The sequence below is a fragment of the Dendrobates tinctorius genome, unplaced genomic scaffold, assembly GCF_039654945.1.
Source record: "Dendrobates tinctorius isolate UK_male_01 unplaced genomic scaffold, ASM3965494v1 ptg000175l, whole genome shotgun sequence".
Taxonomy (NCBI): Eukaryota; Metazoa; Chordata; class Amphibia; order Anura; family Dendrobatidae; genus Dendrobates; species Dendrobates tinctorius.
Genome location: NW_027361842.1, coordinates 1995383 through 2016675, shown reverse-complemented (window position 1 = coordinate 2016675; position 21293 = coordinate 1995383). Strand labels below are relative to the sequence as shown.

Sequence of the window (21293 nt, the reverse complement as noted above, 5' to 3'; positions counted from 1 at the left end):
AACATGAATCACACAGGACACCTTATTCTATTGCTTCATTATACAGTGCTCATGTGTGTGGACGAGCAGACCTGTGGAAGTTCTGGTTCCCGACCGACCTTTAGTCAAAAGTTCAGTTCTGGGCACCACATTTTAAAAAAGACATTGAAAAACTGAAGCAAGATCAGAGAAGAGCGGCCAGGATGGTGAGCAGATTGCAAAGTATGTCGTACGAGGAGAAGGCAAAAACGAAGGCTAAGAGGAGACTTAATAGCTGTCTACAAATATCTGAAGGGATGTCGCAGTGTAGCGAGATCATCCTTATTCTCATTTGCACATGGAAACAAGAGAAGCAATGGAATGAAACTGAAAGGGAGAAGATACAAATTAGATGTTAGAGAAAACTTTTTGACAGTGAGTGTGATCAATGAGTGGAACAGGCTGTCACGAGAGGTGGTGAGTTCTCCTTCAATGGAAGTCTACAAGAAGGCTGGACAGACATCTGTCTGAGCTGGTTTAGTGAGTCCTGCATTGACCAGGCAGTTGGACATGATGACTCTGGAGGTTCCTTCCAACTCTAACATTTGTGGCACGGCTAAGGGTTGTATAGTTGAGGGGAGGTATGTGGTTCAGAGATGAGTGCACTCTGTAATGTAAGCCCTAATTAATATCATTCTATTCCTGATGTTTTGCAAGGACCTGTGGTGAGGTCTCAATCACGTGACTAGTCAGCTGCTGGGTTCGTGGATGTGACTAGAACTTTATAAGCTAGACTACTCCTGAAACCCAGAGCTGTATGTGGGGAGGACTAAGCCTCCTGCGAGCTGGTCCATGTGTTTTCCCAGACGGGTTTGCCGAAGGAGATCCTGACCGTCCAGGGGACACCTTTTATGAGCAAGGTGATGAGGGAGTTGTGCAGAGATCTGCAAATATCCCAGCTGAGGACCTCAGTGTATCATCCGCAGTCAGATGGCCTTGTTGAAAGATTTAACAAGACACTGAAGAGCATACTAAGAAAAGCCATATAGAAAGATGGTAGCGACTGGTATTGTTTCTTACCGTATCTACTGTTTTCTATCCGTGAAGTTCCCCAGGCCTCCACAGGGTTCTTGTCACGTCCGCCATGTCTGTTTGTCTCAAGAACTCCTGGAGCGATGTGCATGCGCATGTTTTGTCTGCTGTCCTGCATGTTCGCTAGAGCTGTGTGCACACTCACCTCATGTCTGAGCTGCAGGATTCCTGCATTTCTGCTCTGCCTTCTGTGATCTTCTTGTCTTGTCTAGAGTCCCTGATGATGTGTCCCTGCCTGGATCCTGCACTGTCTGGTTCTGCAATCATCTCGTCATGTCTGGAACGCTGATCATGTGACGTTTCCTAAAGATCCTGCACTGTCTGGTTCGGTAATCATCTCGTCATGTCTGGAACTCTGATCATGTGACCTGTCTAGGTTTCAGCACTGGATCTGCCGTCGTCTCGTCATGTCTGGAACTCTGATCATGTGACTGTGCTCTGTTATCCTGTGGATCTGAACCCGGAAGTGCTCCCCTGGTCCTGACCTGGAAGAGGAGGTGCTATGCCCTATATCAGGCCGCCCCTTCCTTTGCTCAGGGCCTGATTATTGTGTTGCTTCCCTGCAAGGCTCTGGGTCTGTGGGGTTGCTCCCTCTATTCTGTGCCCTTGCACTTTGCTCTGTAGTGCCTCTCTGCACACGCTCCGTGCTCGTATTCCGCCTCTTGTCTTGTGCCATGTCTTGTGTTGTCTCTCGTGCCATGTTTGTCTTTGCCTTGCTTTGCCTTGTAGTCCTTCTGCTGTTCTTTGTCTTAGTCTGTTTTGCTATGTCTCGCCTTAGCTATGCTTTGACTTGTAGTCCTTCCTGTGTTCTCTGCCTCGCCTGTTTTGCCATGTCTTGCTTTTGCTATGCTTTGACTTGTAGTCCTCCCTGTGTTCTCTGCCTTGCTATTCCTTGCTTTGTGTTCCTCCCTATGGTCTCAGTCTTTGCTTGCTCTGCCTCGCTCTCTCCTATGGTGCTCTGTAGTGCTCCATGGCACATGCACCATTTCTCCTCTCCTTAGTGCTCGTTTCTTTGTCTAGTCCCAAGGTCTTCCCTTGGCCCGGCTCTGGGCTTCTGCCTACGCTCCGCTGCTAGACTCTGTCCTCGCTCTGACCTGGCTCTGTTTCTGCTTGTTTTCCTTGCCTTGTTCCCTGCCTTGTACTTGCATTGAACCCCGGCGTGGGTTCCCCTTGGCCGTCTCCTGTGCCGTGGTAAGTGCCACGTGTTTGTGTACAGCCGTGTGCACTGGCCAGTGTGGCGTGCCCCCTGCGTGGCTCCTAGCACGCATCCTGCCTTGAAACCTGGCGTCGCTCCTAGCACGCACCCTGCCTTGAACCCTGGCGTCGCTCCTAGCACGCACCCTGCCTTGAACCTGGCGTGGCTCCTAGCACGAAGGTTCCTTTGCCCCCTCCTGTGCCTTAGTCGTGCCTCGTGCTGGCGTTACAGCCGTGTGCATTGGCCAGTGAGGTGTGCGTCCCTGCATAGCTCCTAGCACGCAGCCCTGCTCTGAACCCTGGTGTGTCTCTACACGCACCCTGTCTTGTACCTTGGCGTGTCTCTACACGCACTCTGTCTTGTACCTTGTACCTTGGTGTGTCTCTACACGCACTCTGTCTTGTACCTTGTACCTTGGCGTGTCTCTACACGCACTCTGTCTTGTACCTTGTGCCTTGGCGTGTCTCTACACGCACTCTGTCTTATCCTATGCTTTGGCGTGGCTCTACACACGCACCCTGTCTCGTTTGTGAACCCTGGCGTGTCCCCTACACACGCACCTAGCCTTGGACCCTGGCGTGTCCCCTACACACGCACCTAGCCTTGGACCTTGGCGTGTTCCCTAAACACGCACCCTGCTTGGATATCTGTCGTGCCTCCTTGCCTGAACCCTGGTTTGCCTGCCGGATGCCCGGAACCTGCCGACCGTTGCCAGAGGTCCGGAACCAGATGACTGAGGCCTGATGTCCGGAGCTGACGTCCGCAGCCTGATCCCTGGACCCTGTCGGTTTGCCAGCAGTCCGGAGTCCGATGCCATCATGCCATTACCTGTGCCTAGGCGTGCCATCTGGCACGTACCATGTTATGGACCTTGGCGTGCCCACGCGCGCACCTTGCACGTTTTGCTTGTTTACTCTGTATGTGATCCTGTGTTATTCTAATGAAGATACCTTGCACCTACATCTAGTCTCCTCTTGCTTCCTGCTCGTCCTTGTCGTCAGACACTCGTCTAGTGTCCCCTGAGCCGGCCGTCTGGTCCCAGCAGTCGTGGTGGCTCACCCCCTTGGTCTTGCCCCTGACACTCCCTGTATAGGGGGTGGATTCTCACAAGGTCAGCTCGCCCTCGGTGGGTGGGTGCCACGACCCAGAGGGTCCACTCAAAAAATGGGCTCAGCAGGAGCTGAGTCCGTCACAGTTCTCTCCCTTCGAGTTGCTGTATGGCCGACATCCGCGAGGTCTCCTAGATATAGCCAAGGAAACCTGGGAAGCCGAAGTCACGCCCCACAGAAGCATTATTGAGTGGCACTGAAGCAGCAGAGGATTGCAAAGGTGATGCCCATCATAAAGGAACACCTCCGCCAGGCACAAGAAGCTCAGGCCAGGGTCTACAACTGGACAGCCAGAGTGAGGCAGTTCAACCCGGGAGACCGAGTTCTCGTGCTGGTTCCGACAGTAGAGAGCAGCAAGTTCTTGGCCAAATGGCAAGGGCCATATGAGGTCGTGGAGAAGCTTGTGGAGGTAAACTATAAGATCCACCAACCCGGAAGACGGAAACCATACCAGGTTTACCATGTCAACCTCATCAAACCGTGGCAAGATAGAGAGCAAGCGGTAACTCCGTGCTTGCTGGGCAACCTAGGTGAGGTTGGAGCAGTTACCATAGCGGAGATGCTATCGAAGGCCCAGAAAAAGCAGTGCCGGGAGTTACTCCAGAGAAACAGGGACCTGTTTTCAGAATTGCCGTGGTGCACGAAGGTCGTGGAGCACGAAGTTCTGACCGAGCCACATGTACGGGTGAACGTGAAGCCTTATCGAATTCCTGAGTCCCATCGAGAAGTAAACTCCAAGGAGGTGCAGCGTTTGTTGAAGCTCGGGGTCATTGAGGAATCCAAGAGCGGCTGGTCGAGCCCGATTGTCTTCGTCCCAAAACCGGATGGTGAATGGAGGTTCTGCAATGACTATCGGAAGCTGAATGAGTTCTCCAAGTTCGACGCATATCCCATGCCACACGTTGATGAGCTCATCGAAAGACTTGGACCTGCCAGGTACATCACCGCCTTGGATTTGACCAAGGGATATTGGCAGATCCACATGGCACAGGAAGCCAAGGAGAAGACCGCATTTTCTACACCAGACGGGTGCTTCCAGTATGTCCGGATGCCGTTTGGCCTGCAGGGAGCTCCGGCAACCTTCCAGAAGGCTATGGATAGAATCCTTGCGCCTCATAACCTATACGCTGGCGCGTACCTGGATGATATCATCATCTTTACCCCAGACTGGGAGACTCACCTGGAAAAGGTCCAAGCAGTGTTTGATGGTCTAAGGGAGGCGGGGTTTACAATAAACCTGAAGAAGTGTGCCGTGGGTAAAGAAGCCAAGTGCCTCGGATATGTAGTGGGGCGTGGCGACATCAAACCCCAAATCAATAAAGTGGAGGCAATTCAAACATGTCAGAGACCTCTGTCCAAAAAGCAAGTTAAAGCCTTCCTGGGGATCGTGGAATATTACAGAAGGTTCATCCCAAACTTAGCCACGATGGCTGCGCCTCTGACTGATCTTCTAAAAGGGACAAAATCAGTAATGGTCAGAAGAGGCATAGTCAGCCTTCCAAGAAATGAAAGGGGCTCTATGTAAGCAACCCGTTCTGGTGGCCCCGGACTTTAAACGAGAGTTTATCCTTCAGACAGATGCCTCAGATGTCGGGATAGGAGCAGTCCTTTCCCAGGAGATATGTGGGGAGGAGCATCCTGTCCTCTACCTGAGTAGGAAGCTATCTTCTTGTGAGAGAAATTACTCAGTTGTAGAGAAGGAGTGTTTGGCCATAAAATGGGCAGTGGATACCTTACGGTACTACCTGGTGGGACGGAAGTTTAGGTTAATATACGACCATGCCCCTCTCAGATGGATGAGCGAAACAAAGGGGAAGAATGCTAGGGTCACCAGCTGGTTCTTAGCCCTGCAAGACTTCAGCTTCCATGTAGAACATAGGGCTGGGACGCTACATGGTAATGCCGATGCCCTCTCACGAATCCATTGTCTAGTAGGTGAAAGTGCCAAGCCCCACGGCTTTAGGCAGAGGGGGAGGTATGTGGCGTGGCTAAGGGTTGTATAGTTGATGGGAGGTATGTGGCTCAGAGATGGGTGCGCGCTGTGATGTAAGCCCTAATTAATATCATTCTATTTCTGATGTTTTGCAAGGACCTGTGGTGAGGTCTCAATCACGTGACCAGTCAGCTGCTGGGTTCGTGGTTGTGGCTAGAACTTTATAAGCTAGACTACTCCTGAAACCCAGAGCTGTATGTGGGGAGGACTAAGCCTCCCGTGTGTGCTCAGGCTCCAGGACTGAGTCTGAAGTAACGGACATTTGTGCTCTCTTTTTGCCTAAGCTAAAAGCTATCTCTTTTGTTATGTGCTGCTTTATGGGTTTATGATGCAATAAAACCCATGAACTTTAAAGGAACCTGCCTCCTGATTGTCTCCCGCTGCACCTGAGCGAGTAGAATCCCTACACATTCTATGATTCTATGACTCAGTTCGGAGACCAAAACCCCATTGAAAACAATGGAGACCAGAACGTTAGAGCTGGAAAATCTCTCAATCAATCAATATCTCGCTCATCCCAGACTTCAAACTCCAAACATTAAAACAGACTTCCAGTTCGCTCATCTCTACTCATATGCCCAATGTAGGCACTTTTGGAGGTGGATAGGGATCAGCATAGGCACTCAATGTTTAAAGGCTACACAGCACCACACACACACAATGCTGCAGCTTGCATCCTGAAACCTTTCTATTATGGCTATCATTAACTTTTTCAGCAATTTTGGCTCTTCTGTGGGATTAAAATGAGCCCTAGGTGCCTCTGACCCTGTTGCTAGTTCAACAGATCTACTTCCTTAGACCACTCATGTACAAATCACTGTATACTAGAAACACCCCATAATATCATCTGTTTTAGAAATGTTCTGACCCATTTGTTTAAAATTCATAAATTGACCCCTTGTCAAAGCTACTCAGATCTCTATGCATTCAACACATTACAGTGGGTGCGGAAAGTATTCAGACCCCTTTAAATTTTTCACTTTTTGTTTCATTGCAGCCATTTGGTAAATTCAAAAAAGTTTTTTTTTTCTAGTTAATGTACACTCTGCACCCCATCTTAACTGAAAAAACACAAATGTAGAAATGTTTGCAAATTTATTAAAAAAGAAAAAATGAAATCACATGGTCATAAGTATTCCGACCCTTTGCTTGACCCTTTGCTCAGACACTAATATTTAAATCACATGCTGTCCATTTCCTTGTGATCCTCCTTGAGATGGTTCTACTCCTTCAGTGGAGTCCAGCTGTGTTTAATTAAACTGATAGGAAATGATTTGTAAAGGCACACACCTGTCTATATAAGACCTCACAGCTCACAGTGCATGTCAGACCAAATGAGAATCATGAGGTCAAAGGAACTGGCCAAGGAGCTCAGAGACAGAATTGTGGGCAAGGCACAGATCTGGTTACAAAAGAATTTCTGCAGTGTTCAAGGTTCCTAAGAGCATAGTGGCCTCTATAATCCTTAAATGGAAGAAGTTTGGGACCACCAGAAGCCTTCCTAGATCTGGCCGTCCAGCCAAACTAAGCAATCGTGGGAGAAGAGCCTTGGTGAGAGAGGTAAAAAAAGAACCCCAAGATCACTGTGGCTGAGTTCCACAGATGCAGTATAGAGATGGGAGAAAGTTTCACAAAGTCAACTATCACTGCAGCCCTCCACCAGTCGCGCCTTTATGGCAGAGTGGTCCGACGGAGGCCTCTCCTCAGTGCCAGACATATGAAAGCCCGCATAGAGTTTGCTTAAAAACACATAAAGGACTCCCAGACTATGAGAATTAAGATTCTCTGGTCTGATGAGACGAAGATAGAACTTTTTGGTGATAATTGTAAGCGGTATATATGGAGAAAACCAGGCACTGCTCATCACCTGCCCAATACAATCCCAACAGTGAAACATGGCTGTGGCATCATGCTATGGGGGTGGTTTTCAGTTGCAGGGACAGGACGACTGGTTGCAATTGAAGGAAACATGAATGCGGCCAAGCCCAGGGATATCATGGATGAAACCCTCTTCCAGAGTGCTCTGGACCTCAGACTTGGCCGAAGGTTCACCTTCCAACAAGACCATGACCCTAAACACACAGCTAAAATAACAAAGAAGTGGCTTCAGAACAACTCTGTGACCATTCTTGACTGGCCCAGACAGAGCCCTGACCTAAACCCAATTGAACATCTCTGGAGAGACATGAAAATGTCTGTCCACCAACGTTCACCATCCAACCTGATGGAACTCGAGAGGATCTGCAAGGAAAAATGGCAGAGGATCCCAAATCCAGGTGTGAAAAACTTGTTGCATCATTCCCAAGAAGACTCATGGCTGTACTAGGTCAAAAGGGTGCTTCTACTCAATACTGAGCAAAGGGTTAGAATACTTACGACCATGTGATATTTCAGTTTTTCTTTTTTAATAAATTTACAAACATTTCTACATTTCTGAGTTTTTTCTCAGTCAAGAGGGGTGCAGATTGTACATTAATGAGAAAAAAAAATGAACTTTTTTGAATTTACCAAATGGCTGCAATGATACAAAGAGTGAAAAATTTAAAGTGGTTTGAATACTCTCTGTACCCACTGAAAGGGCCCCGTCACACACAGCAAGATCGCTAGCGAGATTGCTGATTTTGTGACACATCAGCGATCTCTCCAGCGATCTCGCTGTGTGTGACATCCATCAGCGACCGCCCCCCGCCGGGTATCGCTGATCGTGCAGGATCGTCCTGGGCCATTTTTTGATCGTTGGTCTCCCGCTGGCCAGCACGCATTGCGTGTGGCAGCGGGAGACCAACGATCAGCGACGCTGCACGCTGGTATCTAGGGTAAACAGCAGGTAACTAAGAGCCGCGCGGCTCTTGGATACCCGCTGTTTACCCTAGATACCAGCATGCACGCTGCTATCTAGGGTAAACAGCGGGTAACTAAGAGCTCTTGGATACCCGCTGTTTACCCTAGATACTAGCTTGCTCGCTGGTGAGTCTGTCTACGTGACAAGTCACCAGAAATCAGCCAATGTCCCAGCAATCCCATCCATGTCGGATCATTGGTGGATCGCTGGGACATCGTTGTGTGTAATGGGGCCTTAACTTCCTGAAATAAATGTTCACATGCTCCCCAATCTATTCCATCCCTTGATAAGTGCTACTGTAATGGGCCAACACTTTTTGTTTACTGTTTTTCTCATGTTAGCTTTGTTGTACAGACCAAAACAGTATTAGCAGAGTCATTTCATTATCATTAGAGTAGCTAATTACAGGCTTATTTTACAGCTGCTTAAATAAGATTAGATAGGCAAGATAGCAACACTATACACACAAGAAGGGTTTTATTTAATCTTCCCTGTCACTCAATTTCTCAGAGGAGATGGCTGTAAGCTGTCACTACGTTGTGACTGTAATTATGCATGACAAGTTTTTGTGAATTCACCATTCACTGCATCTGGCTTAACACAAAGACATCCTTCTCTACTGAATATACAATATATATATTGCCTTCAATTTGGCATGCAACTAATAAATTAAGAAATGTTTACTACACTGCTCAAAAAAATAAAGGGAACGCTCAAATAACACATCCTAGATCTAAATGAATTAAATATTCTCATTGAATACTTTGTTCTGTACAAAGTTGAATGTGCTGACAACAAAATCACACAAAAATCATCAATGGAAATCAAATTTATTAACCAATGGAGGCCTGGATATGGAGTCACACACAATTAAAGTGGAATGTAATGTCCTTATAACAAGTCAAAATGAGGCTCAGTACTGTGTGTGGCCTCCAAGTGCCTGTATGACCTCCCTACTGTACAACGCCTGGGCATGCTCCTGATCAGGCGGCGGATGGTCTCCTGAGGGATCTCCTCCCAGACCTGGACTAAAGCATCTGCCAATTCCTGGACAGTATGTGGTGCAACGTGACGGTGGTGGATGGAGCGAGACATGATGTCCCAGATGTGCTCATTCGGATTCAGGTCTGGGGAACGGGCGGGCTAGAACATAGCTTCAATGCCTTCATCTTGCATGAACTGCTGACACACTTCAGCCACATGAGGTCTGGCATTGTCCTGCATTAGGAGGAACCCAGGGCTAACCGCATCAGCATATGGTCTCACAAGGGGTATGAGGATCTCATCTCGGTACCTAATGGCAGTCAGGCTACCTCTGGCGAGCACATGGAGGGCAGTGCGACCCTCCAAAGAAATGCCACTCCACACCATTACAGACCCACTGCCAAACCGGTCATGCTGAAGGATGTTGCAGGCAGCATTTCGCTCTCCACCGTGACTCCAGACTCTGTCACATCTGATACAAGTGCTCAGTATGAACCTGCTTTCATCTGTGAAGAGCACAGGGCGTCAGTGGCGAATTTGCCAATCCTGTTCTGTGGCAAATGCCAAGCGTCCTGCACGGTGTTGGGATGTGAGCACAACCTCCATCTGTGGACGTCGGGCCCTCAGACCATCCTCATGGAGTCGGTTTCTAACCGTTTGTGCAGACACATGCACATTTGTGGCCTGCTTGAGGTCATTTTGCAGGGCTCTGGCAGTGTTCCTTCTGTTCCTCCTTGCACAAAGGCAGAGCTAGAGGTCCTGCTGCTGGGTTGTTGCTCTCCTATGGCCCCCTCCACGTCTGCTGGTGTACTGGCCTGTCTCCTGGTAGCACCTCCAGCCTCTGGACACTACGCTGACAGACACAGCAAACCTTCTTGTTACAGCTCGCATTGATGTGCCATCCTGGATGAGCTGCACTACCTGAGCCACTTGTGTGGGTTGTAGAGTCTGTCTCATGCTACCACGAGTGTGAAAGCACAACCAACATTCAAAAGTGACCAAAATTCAGCCAGAAAGCATTGGTACTGAGATGTGGTCTGTGGTCCCCACCTGCAGAACCACTCCTTTATTGAGGGTGTCTTGATAATTGCCAATAATTTCCATCTGTTGTCTATTCCATTTGCACAACAGCATGTGAAATTAATTGTCAATCAGTGTTGCTTCCTAAGTGGACAGTTTGATTTCACAGAAGTTTGATTTACTTGGCGTTATATTCTGTTGTTTAAGTGTTCCCTTTATTTTTTTTGAGCAGTGTATGATCATTCCTACTAAAGGCTAAAGTGTTGTAGATTGATCAACAGATCTTGAAATAATAATGAGTTCCAGAGTTGGATGTGTTAAAAAGTGTTTCTGTGCTGAGATCTAATATATAAAGCTCAATATGGGTGTGTATGTATGTACAGGGGTTGGACAAAATAATGGAAACACCTGGAAACATCAACAAAAGTTAGTTTAATATGGTGTAGGTCCACCTTTTGCGGCAATTACAGCCTCAATTCTCTGAGGTATGGATTCATACAAGGTGTGAATTGTTTCCAAAGGAATTGTAGCCGATTCTTCAGTTAAAACACTCTCCAGTTCTTTGAGTAACAATGGTGGCGGAAATTCACGTCTAACTTGAATCTCTAAAATCGACCATAAACGATCAATAATGTTGAGGTATGGGGATTGTGGGGGCCAGATGAGATGCTCAACTTCATTAGAATGTTCCTCGTGCCATGCTTTAACAATTCTAGCTGTATGAATTGGTGCATTATCATCCTGAAAGATGGCGTTCCCCTCCGGGAACAGTGCTTGAACCATAGGATGCACTTGGTCGACCAAAATGCCTAAATAATCTCAGCTGTTAATTCTTCCATGAAGGGATATCATTGGCCCGGTGGATCTCCACGAAATAGCACCCAAGATCATCACAGAACCTCTGCCATGTTTTACGACTGGGAGAAGGCAATCTGGATGGAATGCTTCTTTCGGCTGTTTCCAAACGCACACTCGGCCGGAGGTCGGAAATAGGGTAAACGATGATTCGTCTGAGAATATCACATGTTTCCACTGCTCGAGGGACCAATTCTGGAGGTTTCTACACCACTCTAAACGCTTGGAAACATTTTTCATTGATAGCAGCGGTTTTCTAATTATTATTATTATTATTATTTATTATTATAGCGCCATTTATTCCATGGCGCTTTACATGTGAGGAGGGGTATACATAATACATACAAGTACAGTAATCTTAAACAATACAAGTCACGACTGGTACAGGATGAGAGAGGACCCTGCCCGCGAGGGCTCACAATCTACAACGGGATGGGTGAGGATACAGTAGGCGAGGGCAGAGCTGGTCGTGCAGCGGTTTGGTGGATCAGTGGTTACTGCAAGTTGTAGGCTTGTCGGAAGAGGTCTTCAAGTTCTTTTTGAAGGTTTCCATGGTAGGCGAGAGTCTGATATGTTGTGGTAGAGAGTTCCAGAGTAGAGGGGATGCGCGGGAGAAATCTTGTATGCGATTGTGGGAAGAGGAGATAAGAGGGGAGTACAGAAGGACATCTTGTGAGGATCGGAGGCTTTGTGCAGGTAAGTCCCGGGAGACTAGGTCACAGATGTACGGAGGACTCAGGTTGTGGATGGCTTTGTATGTCATGGTTAGGGTTTTGAACTGGAGTCTTTGGCTAACTGGGAGCCAGTGCAGGGATTGACAGAGGGGAGAGGCTGGGGAATAGCGGGGGGACAGGTGGATTAGTCGGGCAGCAGAGTTAAGAACAGATTGGAGGGGTTCGAGAGTGTTAGAGGGGAGGCCACAGAGCAGGAGGTTGAAGTAGTCAAGGCGGGAGATGATGAGGGCATGGACTAGGGTTTTCGCAGATTCTTGGTTGAGGAATGTACGGATCCGTGAAATATTTTTGAGTTGAAGTCGGCAGGAAGCGGAAAGGGCTTGGATATGTGGTTTGAAAGAGAGATCAGTGTCAAGGATAACCCCGAGGCAGCGAGCTTGTTGGACTGGAGAGAGTGGGCAGCCGTTTACTTTAATGGATAGGTCTGTTGGGCTGTTGGGGGGGGGTGACGTGAGATGGGCGAAAGATGATTAATTCTGTTTTGTCCATATTAAGTTTTAGAAATCTAGCGGAGAAGAAGGATGAAATAGCAGACAGACATTGAGGGATTCTGTTTAGTAGGGAGGTGATATCTGTTCCAGAGATGTAGATCTGTGTGTCATCAGCATAGAGATGATAACGAAAGCCATGAGATTCTATGAGCTGTCCGAGGCCGGGCCCTAGGACTGAACCTTGCGGGACTCCGACGGATAGGGGGCGCGGTGAGGAGGTGGTGTGCGAATGGGAGACGCTGAATGTCCGGTCTGCTAGGTATGACACAATCCAAGATAGGGCCAAGTCGGTGATACCAAGAGTTGCAGCTCTTCCGTGGAATCCAGATTTGTGCAGCTCCCGACGAACAGTTTTCGTGGAAACTGGGTTCTGTAGGTGTTCATTGAGCTCAGCAGTGATTTTCGGAGCCGGGGTCTTGCGATCCTCTCTCACAATTCGCTTTAGAGTCCGACGGTCTCTCTCAGTCAACTTTGACTTTCAGCCAGACCTCTGCTTTGCTGCGGACGTTTTTCCTTCTCTTTCAAACGCAGTCATTACTTTGGAGACAGTACCTCTTGACACGCCAAGCATTCGGGCACTTTCTGTTACACTAGCGCCCGCCATATGAGCACCAACAATTTGGCCTCTGAAAATCCAAGAGGTTTGCCATTGGTATCAGATTCTCATCAATGTTCTGTTAGGAGTCTGATTTCTTCCTTCCCTATGATGAAATCTAGACCCTTACATGCTGCAGTCTCCTGCGTTTCATCTGCGGTAGAGGAGATTGCAGAGGAGAGTGCCTTGCGGCAACTCTCTCCAGAGGCTAAGTCCTCTGTTCCCTCCACTGAGCATGCTCATGGGACGAGCTCCCATTGGAGTTCGGGAGTCACATGCTCAGGTCCTGTGTCTAATCCTATTGGCTCCTCCTGGAGCCTTGGAGACTTCCGGAAGGTCCCGTTTGGTATAAAAAGCGCACATGGCTGTTCCGCCATGCGCTAGTATTTCATACTTGGTGCTGTAGGTATGGTGATGGATGCTTGGACTGGTGACTGACTTATTAAGAAACCCCTTCCCTCTGATAATACGATTGTGTGAGTGTTTGGGTTCAGCCCGTAGCAGCGCTAGCGCCAGCGCGCATATGCTCCATCTTGCTCAGCAGCTTAGCATCTACATTGCGCCAGCGTTATTGCAGCACCTTGCCAGCGGCTCAGTTCTTGCCGCGCTGCAGTTGCAGCTTTCTCTGCGTCCGCAGTTGCGACGCTTCGTACTTTATTTGACGGTAAGTCTAGACAGAGTAGTCCTGCTGTTTAAGGCTGCTCCTGTGACCGCGAATACCGCGACTGTATCGCTGTGTGTTTCTGACTCTGAACAGGCTCAGCGTTTAATTTGAGCTTATTTGCCTGCAGCTCTGTGAGTATAACAGAGCTTGCTTTTGTGCACTGGGTGCCGTCTAACCCTTGTGCACATTACCGCCTTGTGCTCTGCCTCTAGCAGCGGTTTTCCTTCAACCGCACAGTGGACCCCGGGTGGCGAAGGCACTTTATTTATTTTTTATTTAGTGTCTTCCGCCACTCCTAACATGTTCTTACAATTCTGCAAAACAAACAGTTAATTTACATGCACACATCACATAACACAAATAATCAACTACAAAACATTACCATATGTCACGGTTTGCATGTTTATAACATGTTCGAAGATTATGATGCCAAAACGTTAGGTGTTTCCATTATTTTGTCCAACCCCTGTATGTCCGGGATTGGCATCCACATCGTCACAGCTACAGCCACAAAATTTTGCATAGTCACACGACTGGACACTGAGAGCGTCATAGGCTATGTTGTGAGGCAAAATTTTAACCCCGTGCGTTCCAATTCACCAAACAATTCTGCCCCTATCTACATAATGGAGAAAAAGTGTATGTATTGGTATCTGCAACGTGTCGTAGCTACAGCCACAAAATTTTGCACAGTCACACATCTGGACTCTGAGAGCGTCATAGGCTATGTTGTGAGGCGAAATTTTAACCCTGTGCGTTCCAATTCACCAAACAATTTTGCCCCTATCTACATAATGGGGAAAAAGTGAAAGGAAAAGTGTTGGAGGCAAATTGACAGCTGCCAGATGTGAACAAGGGGGACTTAAAGAATGAGAGCGATGGCCCCAAAGAGTATATACTGTACAGTTGCTAAGGTGGGGCCCTGACATGGGATACTCACCACACACGGGGATATGAACACACACACAAAATGCGCCACACACTACCACGTGCTTCAACACATATACCACCCTCAGGACACATTTCACCACACATACACCAACCTCGCCACATAAAAGTCGAAACACAAAAGTCGCCACTCAAAACTCGCCACGCTGTCCCAGAGCTGTTTAAAAGATGAAAAATGAGCTGTGATTGGTTGCTATCAGCAACAGTTTTCTTTGTAGACAGTTGTGGTAACTGAGGCCTATTATTCTTATCATTTCTATGGTGTTATCGTCCTTCTGTAAAGCTGGAAATAACACAATTTATTACCGTGCCAACACAGACCACCCTCTGACACAGACTGCAGGGGGAGCCCAGTATCACATAGGATAGGATTAGATACACGGCTCAGTAGTCAGTATCACATAGGATAGGATTAGATACATAGTTCAGCAGTCAGTATCACACAGGAGAGGATTAGACACATGGCTCAGCAGGCAGTATCACACAGGATAGGATTAGATACACAGCTCAGCAGTCAGTATCACATAGGATAGGATTAGATGCACAGTATTTATGTGCAATATAATCATTATAATTTGTTATAACTAACTACAGTTGGTTACTATGCCCAGGCAACGCCGGGCTCTTCAGCTAGTAATCTTACAAATGGGCCCTTGTTATGTGTACTTCATAATTAATGGCTGTGTCCACACCTGTAGAGCAGCTCCAGTTCATAGTTGGCATATACCACTGTTCCTGGCCGGGGGAAGAAGCATAAATTATTTCTAATCAGAAAGTATACAGATGACAAAGCAGGGTCTCACAGCTTATACAGATGACAAAGCAGGGTCTCACAGCTTCTGCTTTCTGAGGTGAGACATTTCCCTTCCTGTTTTATCACAGGAGCGAGAGTTCATGCCACATCACCAGTCCTGTGGGCTCATCATAAGTCAAGTCAGTCACAACACCAGCTCACGGGCCACTGGAACCCCTAGGTCACTGAACTGATTTATGATGAGCTCAGAGGGCTGGAGACATGACAAATATTCAACTCCTGTGATAAAACAAGTCGGAAAATGTGTTACCTCAGAAAGCAACAGGTGTGAGCCCCTGCTGTGTCTTAGTGCTATAGTCACTTCTCATAAGTTACTTATGCTTCCTTCCCTGGAAAGGAGCTTTGGTACCGTATGTGCTGAACATGAACTGGTGCAGCTCTCTGTGGTGGGAAACAGCAAATAAGACAGTACATAACAGGACCATATTTATAAGATCTCACCACAGGAACATTATTTTTTAGCACATCCAATTGTGAAACAAATTATTATTCCAAGCTCTACTAATTAAAATGTATCTTGTTCGTGGGAAAACCCTAATATTTAGTAGCAACTGCATTAATATCTTGTCAGTGTAAAACATATCTCAAACATTGGCTAGTTATGTTCACATATTATGACTGACTGATCAAACTGAAAAATCATATAATATTTCTGGGTTCTCTTATTATGAGAGACTTACTTTTCATATGTAGCTGTGACAAAGAAAGCATAGATTCTTGTATGTCGATGATGGCGAATTTGCATTATTAGCTCAGGTATTCCCAGTCTTACATGATTCAGTAGCCATAGCAGGGTATGGTCATCAGTGGTGTCTGTAGATATAGGAATACATTACAAAAACATTAGATCATAGGGCACAGCATGTAAAAACGAGGCCAATAACACATTTTGTAATAGGTTTCCTTGCTTTAAAACGTTACTCCTATGGAAATAATATATACTGTTTATCTGAATACTTAGGAAAAAAAAGAGTTTCTTAACAGGACAGCAGCTAATCAAAGGCTTTACCATCAGGAAAATCTAATTGAAGTCAATAGAGCACAATAACTGAGGAGAACTTTAGTATGCACAGGGTAACTTACAATGGGGTTACTGTTCCCGAAATATCACAGCTTACCTGGGAAGGTCATAACCACGTCACAATTCTCTGTGGGCACAGTCCTCATCCAGGACTTGTGGGATGTGATATACCGGCCAGCTTGGAGTAGGCGCTTTCCGAAAAGCTTATCTGTAGGAACATAATAGAGAGAGTAATCAATACAGCTAACAACATAGTGGAGGGGTCACCATAATATGCTGATCAATACACTATAAAAAGGTACATAAAGCTATTGTTCCATACGGCACAAAAATATTTGATTGTCACTTAGACTGAATACAGCACTTTCCTAATTATGTCTTGTATTCATAATCAGGGAGTGACACCATTGACTAAGGGCCACTGTGTACAGGCTTTAGATCAATTAATGCTCAGGGGGATGGAGGAAGGCAATAAAGGTCCCCTCCTCAAGTCTATAGTAGACTTCTGTACTTTGTCCTAAATATTACATATATGATACAAAATGTTTTGGTGCAGTTTGTTCATTATAATAATAAATCATGCTAAGCAGTGCTTACATGGGGCAGCATGTTGTGGTGAAAAATTGCAGGCAGTTAGAATGTATGGAACACAGAATAAGAAAACTGCATAGTGTCAGTAATTACAAGACTCATCCTAAGAGCAGAACCTGGAAAGCCATACACAGGTATGATGGTGGAACAACGCAAAGGTCAATGAAACTTGATAGTGATACTCAAGAAGATGCTGGATATATATAGCGTAGCACAACCAGTCACTTCTCAGCAGTTTAATGGTTAATCTCAGCTCAGATTTAGTCTGAATGCCAGCTAAGTGTCTCCTAGTACTAAGTATCAATCTAAAGTATTATTTCTAAGTCTTCCTTCAAGAGTAGGCTTAGTCAATAATCCTGTGTGGCAACCACAGACGTAGTATTATTTACTGTGAAAGACATGAGTGATGCTGCCTAAGTAGTAAAACTAGTCTTATTAATAGTAACTCTATTAGTCTAACTAGTAGTAAAACTATAATTAATACTAACACTATCATAGTGCTACTTTGAATTACTTTAATAACATACACTGGCAATACTAGAGCAATGGCATAGTTGGAGGGGAAGCAATAAGGGCATTTGCCCCATGTACCGGGGGTAGAGGGTGGGGAGGATGCCTGTGCATTTATTATTATTACTATACATTTATATAGCGCCATTTATTCCATGGCGCTTTACATGTGAAAAGGGGAAATATAGACAAGTACAATAAACACGAGCCATACAAGACACACACAAGTACAGAAGGAAAGAGGACCCTGCCCGCGAGGGCTCACAGTCTACAGGGATGGTTGAGGATACACTAGGAGAGGGTAGAGCTGGTTGTGCGGTGGTTCAGTAGACCGAGGATCATTGCAGGCTGTAGGCTTTTCGGAACAGGTGGGTCTTCAGGTTCTTCTTGAAGGTTTCCGTTGTTGGTGAGAGTATGTTGTGTTGCGGCGGAGAGTTCCAGAGTATGGGGGAAGCACGGGAGAAGTCTTGTATGAGGTTATGGGAAGAAGAGATGAGGGGGGAGTAGAGAAGGCGATCTTGAGAGGATCGAAGGTTGCATGTGGGTAGGTACCGGGAGACCATGTCACAGATGTATGGAGGAGACAGGTTGTGGATGGCTTTGTATGTCATGGTTAGGGTTTTGAACTGGAGCCTCTGGACAATAGGAAGCCAGTGAAGGGCCTCGCATAGGGGGGAGGCTGGGGAATAGCGAGGAGACAGGTGGATTAGTCGGGCAGCAGAGTGTAGGATGGACTGGAGTGGTGCCAGAGTGCTGGAGGGGAGGCTAGAGAGTAGGAGGTTGCAGTAGTCGAGGCGAGAGATGATAAGGGCGTGCACTAGTGTTTTTGTGGTTTCATGGTTGAGGAGTGCGCAGATCTGGGAAATATTTTTGCGTTTGAGGCAGCAGGAGGAGGCAAGGGCTTGGATATGTGGTTTGAAAGAGAGGGCTGTTGTGAGTTCATTTTCCCCTTCACCATTGAGGTCTGATGAACTCCCTCTTCTGGTGAAGGAAGGTAGTGAGGCTGATTACCAAGCACCTGGGTATGATGATGATGACTGGGTGACGGGAGTTGCTGACTGGATATAAGGCAGCCGACGCCCTTCTGCCTTGCTGGTGATCTCTCTGAGGGATTCTAGGAGACCAGTCTGATTCCTGCTCCTCAAAAGCTAAGTTTTCTGCACTGCTTTTTGCATTTGTGTTTTGTTTTGTTTTTGCCTTGTTTTTCTGAATTTCTGCCATTCCCTGCTGGGGTGAGCGTTGAATTCCTTTTTGCTCTGTCTTCAGAAAATACCTGAGTGCTGATATAGTCTTTTTGAAGCCTAGCGTCTTCAGGGCCTTTTTCCCCATCAGCCTGTTGGCCCTTGTTTTGATAGGGTTTTTGGCGGATTGCAGACAGCAGCTTTCCTATCCTGTCCTATTTAGTTAGCTTGGGCCCCATCATTTGCTCAGCCTATCTTTCTATCTGTGTGAGTGTTTTTTCATCTTGCTTCACTGTCATTATATGTTGGGGGCTACGAATTGCTTTGGGGTTTGCTCTGGGGCAGTTTAGATTTCCCTTTCTGTCTTTAGGCTATGTAGTTCTCCGGCTGTGATCGAGGGGTCTAGGGCACCGTAGGAACCCCCCACGGCTACTGCTAGTTGTTGTTGATAGGTTCAGGGGTCTGCAATCCGATAGCTGCCAACTTCTCTGGTTTTCTGGACTTAGCTAGTATTTCTGTCTTTGCCTCCTACGGTGACTCATTCATAACAGAATCACCAGCCGTACCGCAGATCCTAGGGTACTCAATAGCAGGAAAGAATTTAAAAAAAAAAAAAAAAAAGTGTGTATATTCTTTCCTCTATATCTCTGAGGCCGTAGGGGGAATTTTTTTTCTTTCTCAATGGAGATAAAGCAATTGTCTGATCGTGTGGAGCAGCTCGCTGCGGAAGTGCGGGGAATTTCCGCCTACCTTGCTCATTCGCATGCTACTGAACCAAAGATCCCTACTCCTGATGTGTTTTTTGGGGATCGGTCTAAATTTTTGAATTTCAAAAATAATTGTAAATTATTTTTTGCCTTGAAGCCTAACTCGTCAGGGAGCTCCGCGCAGCAGGTTACAATTGTCATCTCTTTGCTGCGTGGCGATCCCCAGGACTGGGCGTTTTCTTTGAAACCAGATGATCCTATTCTGACTAATGTGAATGCATTTTTTCAAGCCTTGGGGTTGTTGTATGACGAACCTAATGCTATTGATCAGGCTGAAAAGACCCTGTTGGCATTGAGCCAGGGTCGAGATTCTGCAGAATTGTACTGTCAAAAATTCCGAAAGTGGGCGGTCCTTACTACCTGGAATGATAATGCCTTGGCAGCTCTCTTTCGGAAGGGTTTGTCAGAAGCCGTAAAAGATACTATGGTGGGATTTCCTGTTCCCTCTGGTCTTGACGATTCTATGTCATTAGCCATTCAGGTTGATTGGCGTTTACATGAACGCAGGACTGCACGAGAGGTGTTGCCACCTGTTGAACAAATGTCTGAACCTATGCAATGTGATAGAGTTTTGTCCAGGGAGCAACGTCAGGAGTTCAGAAGGCGTAATAAGCTGTGTTGTTTTTGTGTAGATGCCTCGCATATTATTTCTGTCTGTCCTAAACGAGAGAAACGTTTTGCACACACGTTTTCTGTGGGTGGTGTTCAACCTGCTTCTTCTGGCAATTAATCTGATCTGCTCCCTGTCCACATTTTCCGCCAAGGCTTTTGTGGATTCGGGAGCAGCCCTGAACCTAATGGACTTGGATTTTGCTAAACGTTGTGGATTTCCGATGACACCTCTGCGGACGCCTATCCCTTTGAGAGGGATTGATGCCACTCCTTTGGCGAAAAATAAACCTCAGTTTTGGACCCAGGTGGTAATGCGGGTCGCCCCAGACCATCAAGAAAATTGCAGATTTTTGGTGTTGCATAATTTGCATGATACCATTGTTCTGGGGTTTCCCTGGTTGCAAATTCATAATCCAGTTTTGGATTGGAAATCTGTGTCTGTGGTGAGTTGGGGTTGTCGGTGTGCCCTTAGTGAGGCTCCGGTTTTTTCCACCTCTCCTCAGTCGCATGATGTTCCTGACTATTTGGCGGACTTTTATGATGTATTTAGTGAGAATGAGTCTGCGTCTTTGCCTCCTCATAGGAGTTATGACTGTGCAATTGAACTGAGCCCGGGGTGTAAATTTCCCAAGGGTCGGCTCTTCAATTTATTTGTACCCGAGCACGAGGCTATGCAATCCTATATTAAGGAGGCGTTGGAGAAGGGTCATATTAGACCATCCTCTTCACCCTTAGGTGCCGTTTTTTTTTTCGTGACCAAAAAGGATGGTTCATTAAGACCTTGTATTGATTATCGTGCCCTCAACAAAATTACTATTAAATATCAGTATCCGTTACCCCTGATTTCGGATCTATTCTCCAGAGTTAACGGTGCTTGCTGGTTTACCAAGTTTGACCTCAGGGGGGCGTATACTCTTATCCACATTAAGCATGGGGATGAATGGAAGATGGCGTTTAATACTCCGGAGGGACATTTTTAGTACCTGGTGATGCCTTTTGGGCTCACTAATGCCCCTTCTGTCTTCCAGTGCTTCATGAACGACATTTTCCGAGACTTTGTGGATAAATTTTTGATTATCTATCTGGATGATATTATGATCTTCTCCAAGGATTGGTATTCTCATGTGGAACATGTTCAGACTGTGTTCCGGATCTTATGGGAGAATTCCCTGTATGTCAAGGGATCAAAATGCCTTTTTGGGATACAGAGGATTTCTTTTTTGGGATTTATTTTGTCTCCGTCAACTATTGAAATGGACCCGGCCAAGGTACAGGCCATTTATGATTGGGTTCAGCCCACTTCTTTTAAGGCCCTCC

The 21293-nt window shown here is 46.6% G+C and overlaps 1 protein-coding gene across 2 annotated transcripts in view; it reads right to left on the bottom strand.

The window, feature by feature from the left end:
* ANO8 (anoctamin 8) overlaps window positions 1–21293 on the bottom strand; it is a 191471-nt gene that overhangs the window by 116280 nt on the left and 53898 nt on the right. For both annotated transcript variants that reach the window (XM_073551333.1, XM_073551334.1), the window contains exons 2-3: window positions 16413–16523; window positions 15975–16107 (exon numbers count right to left, since the gene is read on the bottom strand). In XM_073551333.1, the coding sequence (XP_073407434.1) occupies window positions 15975–16107; window positions 16413–16523 (244 nt within the window). The remainder of the gene's footprint in view (window positions 1–15974; window positions 16108–16412; window positions 16524–21293) is intronic.